Source organism: Hyaena hyaena, unplaced genomic scaffold (assembly GCF_003009895.1).
Source record: "Hyaena hyaena isolate Hyena2069 unplaced genomic scaffold, ASM300989v1 scaffold_165, whole genome shotgun sequence".
Classification (NCBI taxonomy): domain Eukaryota; kingdom Metazoa; phylum Chordata; class Mammalia; order Carnivora; family Hyaenidae; genus Hyaena; species Hyaena hyaena.
This window is the reverse complement of record NW_024080797.1, coordinates 2,487,100-2,502,763: the sequence shown is the minus strand read 5'-3', so window position 1 is coordinate 2,502,763 and position 15,664 is coordinate 2,487,100. Positions and strand designations below refer to the sequence as shown.

Sequence of the window (15,664 nt, the reverse complement as noted above, 5' to 3'; positions counted from 1 at the left end):
ACCCTTTTGTTCTTGCATCGGTGCTGGCTCCTTGGAGGTCTCTGGGGACTCATGATTCGGGCATAACATTCACTTTGCAGGAGCAGGCGCCTGGGTGGTTCGGTCGGGTGGCCCCTCTTTCTCAAAAATTAAATAAACAAAAAACATTTTTAAAAACTTCACTTTGGAGTATTCAGAGAAACAATGTAAGAAGCTTGGAAAGATGGAACAAATATGCAATTTTGCCTGTTTCTTGTAAATAGACTTTTTTATTATTTTTAAAAATTTTTGTTAATGTTGTCTTATTTTAGAGAGAGAGAGAGTGTGAGCAGGGGAGGGGCAGAGAGAGAGGGAGACACAGAATCCGAAGCAGGCTCCAGGCTCCAAGCTGTCAGCACAGAGCCTGACACAGGGTTCAAACTTGTGAACTGCAGGATCATGACCTGAGCTGAAGTCAGATGCCCAACGGACTGAGCCACCCAAGCGCCCCTAAATAGACTTTTAAATTTAGAATAGTTTTAGATTTACAGAAAATTTGCCAAACAAAATAGTACAGATAATTTCTACATAATACTCTGTGCCCAGTGTCCCCCACTGTTAAGAGCTTACATTCGGGTATCAAACATTTCTCAAACTTACCAACCAAACTGGTATGTTACTAACCAAAGCTCATACCTTATTCAGATGTCCTTCATTTTTACCCAGTCCGTTGTGTGTTCCAGGCGCCCACCCAGGGTACCGCATCACACTTAGTTGTCATGTCTGAGAGTCCTCTAAGGGGCGACCTTTTTTAGACTGCTTCTTTTGGCCGACTTTGTCATTCTGGAGGAGTATTTTGTAGAGTTTGTCCAATGGTCTTCTCTGGATTCCACTATTCCCAGGGGAATTACAGTTTTGGGGAAGAAGACCGCAGAGGTAACTGTGGTCATGACACGACGGGATGAGTCATGAATAAACTCATGAGTCATGATAGAGATTCATTATCAACGTGAATTTCCACTGATGATGTTAATCTTCTGAAAATTTACCCCCTTTCCATACTGGGTACAAGGTCACTGTGTACAGTCCACATTTAAGGGATAGGAAGTTATGCTTCACCTTCTTAAGGGGAAGTGTCTATATATATATTAATTCTTCCATATGGAAATTTGTCTCTTCTCTCCACTTCTTTACTTATTAAATCATTTATTTATATCACCATGGACTTGTAGGAGTCTGCTGGGGCTCCCATAACAAAGTACCAGAGACTGGATGACTTAAAAAGAAATTTATTTTCTTCTAGGTTTGGAGGTAAGGAGTCTAAGATCAAGGGTACAGTAGGGCCGGTGTATGATGGGACCTCTCTTCTTGGTTGCAGATGGCCTTCTTTCACTGTATCTTTACTTGGCCTTTCCTCTGTGCACATGCAGAGAGAGAGGGGGCGGGGAGAGAGAGAGGCTGAGATCTGGTGTCTCTGTTCTCTGTCCCTCTTCTTATTGGGCTAAACTCCTATGGAGTTAAAGTCCCACCCCAGGAGCCTAATTTACCACCTTAGAGGCCCTAAGTCCACAGACGTCCACACTGGGGGACGGGTCTTCCACATATGAATTTGATGGGGCTTGGGGGAGGGCACAATTCAGTCCATAGCGGGGATTATGATGACTTCTTTTATACTTTGGGTTATAATCCGGTACTATATTATTTATTTTGGGTCCAAGTAACCTTTGGGAGCTCTTTAAGTTGACTCTCATGGTCCCCTGACGTGGCCCCATCTGTTTGTTTTTTTGAGCCCTCCCTTATTTTCTACACTACAAGATGCTCCAGTTTGATCTTACATATTGCTTCTCACAGCCCTAGAATGGCCATTTCTCCAAGGGGCCATGACTCCTTTTATCGGAGAATGATTTTTAGACACACAGCCTGGTCCCTGGGTCTGCTTGTCCCCACCAGGTGTTGTCTACATGCCCACGCGGTGACAATACTTGTTTGAATGTCCCTTATGTTGATTTTTCAAAGAGTCTGACGATAGTTTCCTACCTCAAATCTAGAAAATAGAAATGGAGTAATAGAAAATTAAGTTCTTTTTTTTTAAAATGTTTTATTTATTTCTGAGAAAGAGAGAGAGACAGTGTGAACAGGGGAGGGTCAGAGAGAGAGGGAGACACAGAATCTGAAGCAGGCTCCAGGCTCTGAGCTGTCAGCACAGAGCCCAACGCGGGGCTCGAACCCACGAACTGTGAGATCATGACCTGAGCCGAAGTAGGAGGCTCAACAGACTGAGCTACCCAGGTGCCCCAGAAAAGTAAGTTCTTAAGAATCAGAGAAACATTCTGTGTGATTTATCCTCAAGTTTTACCACTTTGCTGATATGTGACTTTCTGCCAGTTACTTAAGCCCATAGGGTTTGTTTCCTCATTTTAAAAATGGAATATTTAAAAATAAGAGATTATCCATATATATATATATAGAGAGAGAGAGAGAGAGAGAGAAGGAGAGAGACTGTGTGTGTGTGTGTATATACCATATATACATATACCATATATAAAGCAAAACATTAAGCTCATGACCAATAAATATTAGTAACCACTTAGCATGCAAGTCACCTATTATTTCTGCAATCTGGACCTCTGAGCAAGAGATAAATGCGTTAGTAAATATTCTTCTCTAATGCAAGAATCAGTTGACTTATTTATCAAAGATTCTCTCTTGTATTTCAAACCAACTATTGGACAACTCTATGTGTGTATAAATATTGCTTCAAATTCAAAATATCCAAAGCTAAATCATTTTCCCCAAACTAAGTCCCCCATTAGAATTTTACATTTCTAAAAGGCAAACCATAATTCACCTAAATTATCCAGACTCAAACTCTGATAATGCCAGATTAGATATTTCCACTAACCCTCCTGCTGAGTATAATTTTAAAAAGTTGACAAAGTATTTTGTTCCATAGTCTTAAAGACATTGGAGCATTTATAAGTCACTAAGGAATCGTCGAGCCAATGTCCGGGAGATGAGTTGGTAGCCAATATCGACAGCCATATTTCCCTAGAAGAATATTCAACTCTTCTAGAAGGCTATACTATGAGAAGGTCAAACATACCCCAACTGGAGTCTCAAAAGGAGATGAGAGTTGGGGGCACCCGAGTGGCTCAGTCAGTTGAACGTCCAACTTCAGGTCATGATCTCACAGTTAGCGAGTTCGAGCCCCACATCAAGCTCTCTGCTCTGGGCACAGGGTCCGATTTGGACTTACACTCTCTCTCTCCCAAACTAAAATAAAAATGGTTTTAAAAAAGGAGATGAGAGTGGAAAAGAAACAATACTTGAGAACATAATAGCTGAGGTTTTAAGACACTAACCCAGATATGCAAAGTTAAAATTTTAAAGTATAGAGGCATAGATTTTTAAAAAATCACGACTACGCACATCACACTAAAAACAGAACTTTTGACTACCCATTGCCTTGTACCACCTTGCTTCTTTTGTATTTATTTTTATATAATTTTTAATGTTTATTTTAGAGAGAGACAGAGACAGAGCATGAATGGGAGAGGGGCAGAGAGAGAGAGAAAGAAGGAGACCCAGAATCCAAAGCACACTCCAGGCTCTGCTCTGTCAGCACCGAGCCTAACATAGGGCTCGAACTCATGAACCATGAGATCATGACCTGAGCTGAAGTCAGATGCTTAACCAACTGAGCCAACCAGGCGCCCCTACCTTACTTCTTTTTTTTAAAATGTTTATTTATTTATTTTGAAAGAGAGAGCATGAACAGGGGGATGGGCAGAGAGAGAGAGTAAGAAAGAGAATCCTGCCCTGACAGCGAGGAGCTCCACTTGGGACTCAATCTCACAAAATGTGAGATCATGACCTGAGCCAAAATCAGGATCAGATGCTTAACAGACTGAGCCAGCCAGGTGCCCCTGTACCACCCTAATTCTGATCTTTATTTTTTCACATGTAGACTAATACAGTTAAGTACCAACTATTCTCTGTCTTTCCCTCACTTACATAACGTTTAAATTAATATGCCTAAAACATCATTTGTTACCCAGAAAACCTCATGATTTTTGTGATAACCTCTCTACAAACTGCTATTGCCCAAAGGAGTATTAATTAAGAAAGCTCAACCAAGACAGCAGGGCACAGTGCTTAAGAGTATAATCATCTATAAGGGCGCCTGGGTGGCTTAGTCGGTTAAGCGTCTGACTTTCGCTTAGGTCATGATCTCGCGGTTCGTGGGTTCGAGCCCCGCGTTGGGCTCTGTGCTGACTGCCAGCTCAGAGCCTGGAGGCTGTTTCAGTCTGTGACTCCCTCTCTCTCTGACCATCCCCTGCTCACGCTGTCTCTCTCTCTCTCTCCTAGAAATAAATAAAAAACATTAAAAAAAAAAAGAGTATAATCATCTATAGACTAGGGTCCCGCACACAGTGAGTACTTGAGGTCCTTGGTGAAGGGTAGGCACATGTGGATAATTGAGAGGAAAAGATAATGTCATTCCATAACCAAGCAGAAGTGTAAGTAATAACAGTGACTAACACTAACATTGCTTTCCTTTTTTTTTAATTGCTTATTTATTTATTTTTGAGAGAGACAGAGAGAGAATGCATGCAAGCAAGGGGCTGGCAGAGAGAGAGGGAGAGAGACAATCCCAAGCAGGTTCTGTGCTGTCAGCACAGACCCTGACATGGGGCTCAGTCTCATGAACCCGTGAGATCATGACTTGAGCCGGATACTTAACCAGCTGAGCCACCCAGGTGCCCCTATATTTCTTTTCATATGGGCTCTCATATAGGTTTATACATTTCAACTCTTTGAGTCCCCATAAATGTTTGTGATACACTGTTAGTATCTTCATTTTACAGTTGGGGAAACTGAGGCATAGAAATGGTAAGTAACTTGACCAAAGTCTTCCAGGCAGGTGGAAAAGTTAGTCTCTGGACCCAGATATCTCGCTCTGGAATTCATGCTCTTAATGCCTATATTATACCCGGCCCCAACACGTATGAACTGGTTTTCAAAGAGACTCATCCCGGGACTGGGCTGACAGCAGAAATTTAGGGTTCAAGAGAGAAATGTTCACTGTGTTTAGGGTTAATCTCTCACCTTGCAAGAGCGAGACGCAAATGCATCAGATCACACAGGGGCTAAGGACTGGACAACAACCCCAACATTATTATTAAAAGAATTACAGTTTAGAACCCATCTCTTTCTGGAATTACCATTATTTCCCTGATTTTGTATGATAATAAGCAGCGGCAAAAGTTTTTCAGGGATTCCACAGGAAGTTACTCTAAGACCTACTTTGAACAAGTCCTCCTTGCAAACCAGTTGAAAATTGGGCTAAGCGTAATCCATGTGGTTTACTTTTCTTCTTCCAGTAACGCTATTTGGCATCTTTTTATTCCTTTATGAGGGTATTTGAACTTTCATCTGCTGGTTTTAATTTAACTTGTCATATTTCGATTTTTTTGTGCATGTGCCCAGAGGCCTTTGGGAAAAGGACATATTTTTTAATAAGTCAGAACAATAAAAACCAGAAAGGTCACCCTAAGTCAATCAGTCACGTTTTAAACAATCTAAGTAGAAGACAAGAAATTCACTTCCAACCTTCAAGTTGTTCTCTTGAAGACTGCTAAGACTGGAAATAGTCGAGGGCATTCCTGAACAGACGGAATTGAAACGATCAAGGCCATGGGCACGGGTAACTCACTGTTGTGGTAAGAAGGAGGCTTTTATGAAAGTTACACAGATGACAAAATATACTCTAGGAGTGTGAATGCCCTAACTTGATTCTGTGTACACTGGTGATTTCTACTAAAACTGACCTTTTCTTTTTTTCAAGTTTCTTTATTTTGAGAGAGAGAGAGAAAGAGAGAACTGGAAAGGGGCAGAGAGACAAGGGGAGAGAGATAATCTTAAGCAGGCTCCAAACTGTCAATATGGAGCCCAATGTGGGGCTCGAACCCACGAACTGTGAGATTATGACCTGAGCAGAAATCAAGAGTCAGATGCTTAACTGACTGAGCCACCCAAGAGCCCCTAAAATTGACCTTTTCTAAGTCAATGGGCCCAGACAAGCCATAGGATCCCTTGCTTTCCAGATCTGGGTAAGTAGGTTTACAACCATATATTTTAGAAAAAAAATTTTTAATGTTTATTTATTTTGGAGCGGGGGGAGAAAGAGAAAGAAGGAGCAGGGGAGGGGCAGAGAGAGAGGGAGACACAGAATCTGAAGCAGCTCCAGGCTCTGAGCTGTCAGCACAGAGCCCAATGCGGGGGTAGAACCCACAAACTGCAAGATCATGACCTGAGTGGATGTTGGACGCTTATCGCCACTGAGCCACCCACACGCCCTGACTGTATATATAGTTTTAAGTTATGGCATGAAGAGTGTTTCTTTCTTTGGCTTGTCACATGGCTGTATTCTTTGAAGAAAAATATCTCCTAAAAGCCTACCCACCTTATATTTTAGAATATAAAATATTCACTCCCATTATCCTCTAAGCACGCCTTCTTAGTTTTGCTCCTGGTGCTTATCAGTTTGTGCATTAATTATATTGTTATCAGGTTGCTAGCTTGTCTGTCACCCACGTCCTCACCAAATCGCAGGCTCCACGAAGGGAGAAACTACCTCCTTAGCTCATGATTGTATCTGCAGCTGCTGGCACAATAACTAAGACGTAGCCCCGGCTCATGCTTGTTGAGTGCTTGACCTCCCTTCCCTCCTTTTTATCTCTCTTCTTTTTTTCTTTCTTGCCTAATAATTTGCAAAGCTGTAATAAGGGTGGGGGAGAGAAGATGGCGATGAGTGTAGGACAGATCAACTCAGTTTTGGGACATTTCTTAACGGAAAAAAAGGCACCTAACTGGTTGTGAGATTAAATTGTTTTTCATGAGAAAATTCCATAGGAACACTAGAGGGCATTCGTAGGCGCACTTGTAGTGTCTTCCAAAGGCCCAATAAACACAGCCACCTAGCCTGAGGTTTAAAATCCACTCATGTTGATAAACCAGACGCCCCAGCATTCTGCTCCTCCTGCCATTGGAGGACTTGCTCCATGACCTCCAACCTACTTTAGGAGAGCGTTGTGCTTCCCCGGGGTCCTTCAGCCTCCCCCCAAGAGCTGTACGAGGGTGTCTGGCTCTTTCGGGCCATGGCTGCTGTTTCCCGCTCAGGAACCCAAACCACTGCTCCTTTGTTTTGTCCTGGGTCCACGGGAAATCCTCTGCCTTCAAGTCCTGGTGCGATGACCTACATGCTGTGTCCCTCCACACTCATACGGTGAAGCGCTAGCTCCCCATGTGAAGGTATCAGGAGGTAGGGCCTACGGGGGTCATTATGTCTTGAGGGTGCAGTCCTCGTGAAGGGGATCAGTGCCCTCCGGAAGCAGCCCCCGGGAACTCTCTCCATGTGGCCATGAGCAGGAACAACAAGAAAACGGCTGTCTGCAGCCCGGTAAAGAGCTCTCACCAGAACCCAGCCGTGCCGGCAAACCAATTTCGGACTTTCAGCCTCCAAAACCGTGAGGACTCGATTTCTGTTTTTGATAAGCCGCGCAGTCTGTGGCACTTTGTTTTGGTAGCTCAAATGGACTAAGACATCCGGCATGTGCCTCCTTCCCCATTTTAAGTAACCCAACGACTAGCGTGATACTGCCCTGAACCACGTTAAGGTGTTAACCTTACTGAAATTTAATCATAACCACAAGCCCCTTGGCTATATCCCGACAGCCGTATTTGGCACTGGAGACTTGGGTGCCAAATGTAAGCTCTGGGAGAACTGGATGTCCAGTTGCCATACTCTCTAGTTTACAGCTAAGATGGTGTGAGGTGCCTCCCCTCCCAAGACGTTTGCTTTAGTCACTTCGGCCAGTAGTAACCTAAAAGTAATCCAGCTCACCAGCCCATCAGACAGGCGTAGGTTGGATTCTGGAACGAAAGGTGTCACCTGGGGCTTTGCCTCTCAGGAAGATTTCTTTATGTCCAAATGTCAAGGATTTGAATGAGCGTTATTTTCCTTAGCTACCTTCCCTTTAGAGGAAGACTTGTTGTATTTATTTTTATTTTTGTTTAAAGCAGAGCTGTATTTAAAAGGCTCATTCTAAAAAGAGATCAAGTCAGAGTCTGTTTTTGACAAGTGGGAATTTTCCTTCGGCTAAACTGTTGGCTGTGCTTGAAAATATGCCAACATGAGAGGGCAGGAGGGGAGGGGCATGGCTATAGCGCTTTTAAGTTAAAAGCGGCTGGTAGAGTGAAGGGAGGTCACAAAAGAGAGCTGCAAACAAAATTATCAAAAAGATAATTACCGTAGGGAGATCCGCCTTCCAGGTACCAGAACAGGAAATTTGCAGACATAAGCTTATGTTAGCAGAGACGCTTAGATTTCAGAGTTTGCCCTCAGTGAGTTTAACCGACCAATTTCTAGTATCAGTTGTTTCTAATAATGCAGAAAAACTGAACATAGTTGAGCAAAAGAAAAACCCAAGATTACCTCAATTACCCCAAAATACAAGATGAGATTGAAAAACTACCATTCATTTTGGGTGCATTCATTTTTAAGGCTGATGGAACCTTCAAGAACACACTGCTTTTACATTGCCTTATTTTTGTAAATGGCTTAATCGACATATTGAAAATGTGGTTGTATGAATGAAATAGCCCTGTGGGGATGCTCCTGCCCCCTGATTTGAAGGCAGGATCCCATTTTACCCTATAAAGAAACAGATTTAAACATAGTAAGAATAACACTTGGTTATTAAGTTACAAATGTATTTGGTCTTCTGTCAAAAAGTATGCCCTAATGGTCAAATGTTAGGGCATCTCTATTTTTAAGGACTCAGTACATGGCTACAACCCAGAGATCATTTTTTCCTGTGGTGCATTTTACTTATTTATTTTTGGAGAGTTTGAGCCAAATCCGTTCCATCTTTGACCTTTGGGTTCTTTTCTTTTTTAGGAAAACAACGTATACCTTTCCCAGGATTAAACATACACACATACTCACATGCACGATAAACAGTTCCCAGACTTGCTTTTCTGACAAATAAATCACTGCTGGCAGATCTTTAAAATGTCAAACTTCTCATTCAGCACGAGGCCTGTCACTGTCCATGTGTTTCTTTGACAGCACCCCAGGCCTGACTGACTGGCACGTTCCTTGGGTCAGAATAGTGAAATATACAAGATACCTACTCAGACTTATCCTGTCCCTGCAATCATTGCAGCGTTTTTTTGTTTTCTTTCGTTTTGTGTTTTGGCTTTTTTTCCCACTTCTGTCTTCTTGGGAGATGTACTCCTCTCCCAGGCTCCTGGCCTCCCAGGGAGGTCAAAGAGTTTCCACTCTTTCAATACCAGGGTGCCACCAGACCTTGTTCCAGAACCTCTTGGAGAAGTATACAGCTGCTTCATGTCATGTCTCTATCACTGCTCACAGGCATGTCCAAAAGATCAGCCCAGAATAGCTTACTAAGTCTAGAAAGGTGACTGCTCATTATTTTAATAGCTTAAAGAAAAAATCTTATAGATCTAATAGCATGAGGAACTGGTTTTGATATCTGACCTTGCTCTGTAAATATGTATATCATTGCATTTCCTTAAGGCCCTCAACTATAGAGTGGGAATTGACACGATTAAGAATATAGGCTTGATGTGTAAGTGAAGAACAAGTGTGAATTAGAAAAGAGGAACAGTACATGTACCCAACTGTATGGCAATGAGCAGAATTTTCTTTCCTTACCTACTCTATCTGGAATGAAAAGATAAAGATTGGAGTTTTGTCTGTAACAGAGTAACTCCCTCACTGTGATCTATTGAAAGTCAGCCGTCGACACTTGGGTTTGGGGGGAAAAAAAGACAGAAAAAAAAGAAAAGAAGGAAAAGAATACACTGGAAATATTGCAAAGCAAGGGGATACCCTGGTGATGTTTTGTTATATACAAATCAAAGCATTTTGTAATAGATAGCTACTTCTGCCCACTAAGTCAGTATGGGGGCCGAGAGGTCGTCTAAGATAATGTTAGTACTTTCTACCAATTTAGGTATTGTTTTCCTACCTAAGACTTGCTACAATATGAGGAATTTCCAAATTTCAGCACGTCAGCCGTCAGCAAATAAGGAGTTGAGGTTACCAGCTAGTCTCAATGTTAGCAACAGCACTGAATGTGTCCAGTGAGTATGTTGCATATGAATTACTCACTGAAATTTACTACAGGGAACATCGCTTTTATTAACATTGTAACCTGACCAGAGTTGCAGACTCCATGTCCAACACAAATGGACTCTTGGACTGAGAAAAATGTTCTCTGCCATCTACTCTTTAAGCCCTTGTCTGGGAAACGACCGTCCAGTTAGGGAATTACCCAGATGTGATGATTTGCCAGGTAATCGGATAGCCTATTAAATTTTACTATTTTTAAAGGGATAAGACAACAAGGATAATGAAATAAAATTCGAATCAATCTACTACGTGAGGTCTGATGTGACAGAAATGAGAAAGTCCAGCTTTTCAGTGGGCTCAGACTTGTTTCTGTGGACAGCCTCCCAAATCTGCACTGCCAGGTGGACTACTGCCTGCCTGAATGGATGCTTCCAGAGCCTCTGGGGCTCCTATGCCAGGCATTCAGATTCAAGAGTGCAGCGTCTGACTCACCACGTGACCCCATTCTCTTGCCCATGGCTACAGTTTGTATTCTAAGTGGATACTTTCAGACTCACCTTCGACTCTCCTTCACTTTCATTCTGCCATTAATCTTTGACCTTTTCCCTTCTCATTAATATGGTGGCTTTCCCTTCCCTTCTTTCTTTAATTAGGTCCAGGTCCTCGTCACCCATCACATCTGGGCAATAGCTTCTTGGCTTTCCTTTCCTTCTAAGAAGGGCCACGCCCCTCCGCGCCCCCTCCCCCACACCTCCTTGCCAGGAAATGTTTTGAATCCCTGTAGGTATGTCATGCCTCTGCTCTAGAACTGGCTCTGTTAGGCTCAATAAATGTTCTTGTTTCTAAGATCCTGTCTCCGGAGATCCATCCCTATTTCCTGCCACTCCCTAACCCTCTCTTTTATTTTATCTCTTACACAACACTTTGCTCCCAGCCTGGTGTCGGTAATACTTTTTCCTCAGCGTTTCAACCCACAATGCCTAAATCCAAGCCTCCTATTCCGATTGCAGCCCAAGTCTACATCGGCCACCAGATCACCTTAAAATTCTTTGGGAGCTGCTCACCCCTCCTCTCTCTACACTTTCTTGCTTATTAGCTCCAGCCCCACCCGGGTTAATGCTCTGTTGGTGCATAGCGGTGCTTACCTGTAAGAGCGCGTGTTATGTAAAGGTCTATACCACGTTTCTCTCTTCTCCCTCTTCACCTACTTATTCTTCATTCCCTCCCCCAGACTGAGGGCACAGAAAGAGATCCATAATGGGAATGCATTGGAACTGAAGTTTGAATTCCTGTAGTTTGCAATCTATATCTTTTATCTTCCCCCACCCCAGGGTAAATCGTACATTCGAACGTTTCTTTTCTTTCCTTTCTTTTTTTTTTTTTCAAATAGTTTGTCAACTTGGTTTCCATATAACACCCAGTGCTCATCCCCACAAGTGCCCTCCACCATGCCCATCTTCCCCCTCCCCCCCATACCCATCAGTCCTCAGTTTGCTCTCAGCATTCAAGAGTCTCTCATCGTTTGCCTCTCTCCCTCTCCCCCACTATTTCCCCCCTTCTTCTCCCCCACGGTCCTCCGTTAAGTTCCTCCTAATCCTCCTATTCGTGCAAACATATGGTACATTCGAACGTTTCTAACTTTGTTACTCTTGACCACAATTACACCGGGCCACCGAAGATTTAGTACCAAGTCATTTACATGCCCCACGGGCCTTTGAGATAGACCTAAGGTTTTGTTTTCTAGGCACCTCTGCAGGGAGGAGAGGGGGCGGGGGAGGGGTGGGTGGAGGAGAAGAGTATTGCTCGATTTAAGCCCTCAGCCACTTATGAACGCGCTCGGACCCCGAGGGGTCATCAGGCTGCAGAGGTGATGGATGCAGAGACTTGCCGGGCTTTATCTCGCCTGCTGGTGGGGTACGCTTTCACATGATTCCATTGGGGAGAAACTGGAGCTTACTCTCCCGTGCGGGGGCGGCATTTCTCCCAAAAGCGATGGCCTGAATTGGCATGTGCGAGGTTCAGATCTTCCTTGAGATGCGACTGCGGGGGACCGCGGGGCGGCCGAAGCAGGCGCCTGGCGCCGGCCTCCAGCAGGGGCGCGGGCGGCCGGGAGTCACCCGCTCCGGCCCCCGCAGCCCGCGGACCCGCCGCTAGGAGGCGCCCCGAGCGTGCCCGTGCCCCCGCCCGCTGCCAGAGGAGGGCCGGCATCCCTTCTCCGCCAGTCCCCGCGCGGGCCGGGGAGCAGGCGGGGAGCAGACCACAGAGGACGCGCGGCCGAGCGCCCGGGGCTGTCACCGCCGCCGCGCCGCGCCGCGCGCACCAGCCCGGGACGCAAGCATCTGGGGACCGCCGCCCGCCGTCCCCGCTGAGGAGCCGGGCCGTCTTCTGGGGCTCCCGCACCCCGGGTGAGCACCCCCCGGGGCGGAGGGCGATGTCTGCCGGGGCCCGCCGCGGTCCCCGGGACAGCCGGGTGCAGCCGCTCGCGCCCCTCTGGTGCTTCTCGGCCGCGCTGGGCGTGCTGTGGGTCCCCGCCTCGCAGGCGTTCAACTTGGACGTGGACAAGCTCACGGTGTACAGCGGCCCGGCGGGCAGCTACTTCGGCTACGCGGTGGACTTCCACATACCTGCCGCTCGCACGTAAGTCGCCCCGCGCGGGGAGTGAGGCGCGCGGCGGGCAAGCTGGCCACAGGCTGGGGCTCTGCCCCTCTCTCTGCCCGGGGGACCCGCGCCTGTGCCCGCAGCCCCACGGAGGGAGAGGCCAGGGATTCCATCCCGCTGTGCACTTGGGGTTCCCTCCAGCTTCCCCGCCACTTGCGCCCCCCCGGCCCCCCACAAGCTAGATGTGCCTCGTGAATTTTGAATTAATGATGTGCCACTTGCATAGACAACGCAAGTCCGGGGGAGCTCCCAGGACTCAGCAAAGACTCGAGCATCCATCGTACAAAAGGGGAAGGGGGACCGAACAGTTTCAAGTCTGTTTATGCAGAGCCTGTAACAATTAAGTGTCTGGGCGCAAGTGCGGTCTGCTGCTAGCGGCTGGGCTCTGTCCTTTGCTATTTTTCCCCCCTTCTCTCATCTCACTGTATACATAGCTCCACCTAGAGAAGAATTAGGACTATTTGCAGCCTCTTCAAAACCAGGTTTCAGACGCCCGTAGGTTTCCAACGGGAAATCCAGTTTGACAGTCGGTCTCCATCATAAATACGTTTCTACCCCCCGACCCCCACTCTAGTCTCAGCGAGCACGCGGCTACGGAGCCTGCATCGCATACGCACACTTTTATGATTCCCAAGGAGTGATTTTCTCCGACCCTTTCGCAGAGCAAGTGTCTTGGTGGGGGCGCCCAAAGCCAACACCAGCCAGCCAGACATCGTGGAAGGGGGAGCCGTCTATTACTGTCCTTGGCCCGCCGAGGGGTCTGCACAGTGCAAGCAGATACCGTTTGACACCACCAGTAAGTGATATTTGTCATTCTCAGCGCGGGTCCCGGTTTCAAAGAACCAGAGCCATCCTGGAGTTAACTCCTCCACTTTGTTTCTCTTCATTCGGCCTGTCTGATGGGTTTGTGTTGTGGGCTGTCCAGGTCCATCCACTTAAGCCTGAGTGAGCGGGAGGAAAATGTATGGCGAACCCCAGTCGGGGAGCCTTGGTATTTTGACCTTGAGTATTTGGGTATGTCCTAGTAACTTCTGTTTCCTTACTGCTCCAAGATGAGCACTTTCAGGGGGAGTGGATGCTTTGAAGAAATACAAGTATTCCACCCTAATCTTGATTATGGAGAGAGTTTGGTTGCTTCCAAGGAGAGATCTGGGAAAAGACAGACCCTTAGCATTTCCAGTGCCCAGACTCCAGAGGCAAAGCTCAGCTGCTGTAGACCCAGACATTGCTCCATGTTGCTGTTTAATTCTTTACAGAAAGAAAGAATTTTCTTTCAAAATATTGGACATTGGATGCAAACTAGTACAGGCAGAGTGTGGATGGATTACATTCATTTCCAAAATCCCCAGACAGATGTTTCTTATTTAATTAAAGGGCAAATACATTTTAAACAATCCAGGCTGGTTATGTTTCCCCTGGTATTTTCTCTTTGGGTCCCGAGAAAATAATTTAAATGTAATGCTTTCAAAAACATCAACACTGAATGCTTTCATTTGTACCTCTAAAACTTTATGAATTCAAAAGGTATACATGATCGAAAACCAAATATCTCTTTTCAGAAAAATGTGAACTCAAATAATGCTTGATTGATCAACCACTTAAAATACCTTTTGCACCACCCAACTATTTGATGACATCATTCTTCATTATTGTTACATTAGAGTGCAGGTAGAATGTAGAAAATCTATCTTCACAGCATTTTAATGAAACTGGATGGGTGGTATTTTGCATATTTTTATTTTAAAAGAGAAAATAATGTCAATTCTTTCAATATGGAAATCATTTCAAAGAAAAAACTTTTATGCAAGGTTTACCTTGAATTATGACCAAATAAGGAAAATATTTTACAAAAGCATTTTCAAATTACGTCTTTTATAGGTATCTATATATAGTCACAAAGCTCAGCTACCATTTTATTAATTTTAGATGCTTTATCGGTTATTTCTTACCAATTTTGAAGCTTTACACTTTTAAATTAATTAGAAATTAGAAAAATTAAGCCGCTTGATGTCAACTTGTAGAAGAAATCTTTCAATTAGGTGTTTAATTGGGATTTTAGATGCTTCTGATTACTGACCTCTAGCATGAGAATAAATTTCCTAAATCAGAAGAATTATGGATCAAATTAATCACATTTTTAATAATCCATATCAAAATCATTTGTATTTTTTAAAGTCTTTCAAACTTATGCCTTGATAAATAAAGACATAAAGCATTGGTATTATTTGAATTTAAGTAAAGGAAAATAAGTATGTAGGCTTTAACATATGTTAATGTCTTTTTACTGAGAAAGTAATCTACAGTCATGGACGTGAATTTTATAACCTTCTAGAACATTCCGATAACATACCAAATCAGGATCTGGTTAGTATATTTTTCCTTTGATAAAAGAAGAACTGATGTCTGCCCAGATAAGTCACATCTGAATACCTTTCTAAATGCTAATCCCAGTAGATATCATGGTTCAATAGATGAAAACCAGAGAATCAGACATCAATATGAATTTTTAAAAATGGAACACTCCCAACCCCAAATATCCAGTGTTAAATTACAATAGGTAAATTTTCCAAAAGTTCCTTCTAAAGCCGCTGTTTGGATATTTGAATTCACTTTCCCATAGAGAACTAATGCTGAAAGATTGTGCTTTGGTTTCCAGAATAGCCCACAGGAATGCACTTAACCCTTACTGGAGCCGAATTATATTTGCAGTGAAACGGTAGGGGACAGACTAGTCCAATTTTAGCAATTAAGGAAATAGCAAAATAATAAGAAGGCTGAGAAAAGATCAGTGTTACTTGGAGAAAGAGCCAGGGGTGAATGGCATCTTCTGTGCAAGTTATGAGGAAGACTCTGGATATCTCAAAGGGCTTTAGAGATTAATGCTCG

The 15,664-nt window shown here is 44.3% G+C and overlaps 1 protein-coding gene across 2 annotated transcripts in view; it reads left to right on the top strand.

Annotated features, from left to right (window-relative positions):
• The first annotated feature begins 12,551 nt into the window (after positions 1-12,551).
• The window catches only part of ITGA8 (integrin subunit alpha 8), a 187,502-nt gene continuing 184,389 nt past the window's right edge, over positions 12,552-15,664 (top strand). For both annotated transcript variants that reach the window (XM_039239984.1, XM_039239983.1), the window contains exons 1-2: positions 12,552-12,757; positions 13,441-13,574. In XM_039239984.1, coding sequence (XP_039095915.1) covers positions 12,552-12,757; positions 13,441-13,574 — 340 coding nt within the window. The remainder of the gene's footprint in view (positions 12,758-13,440; positions 13,575-15,664) is intronic.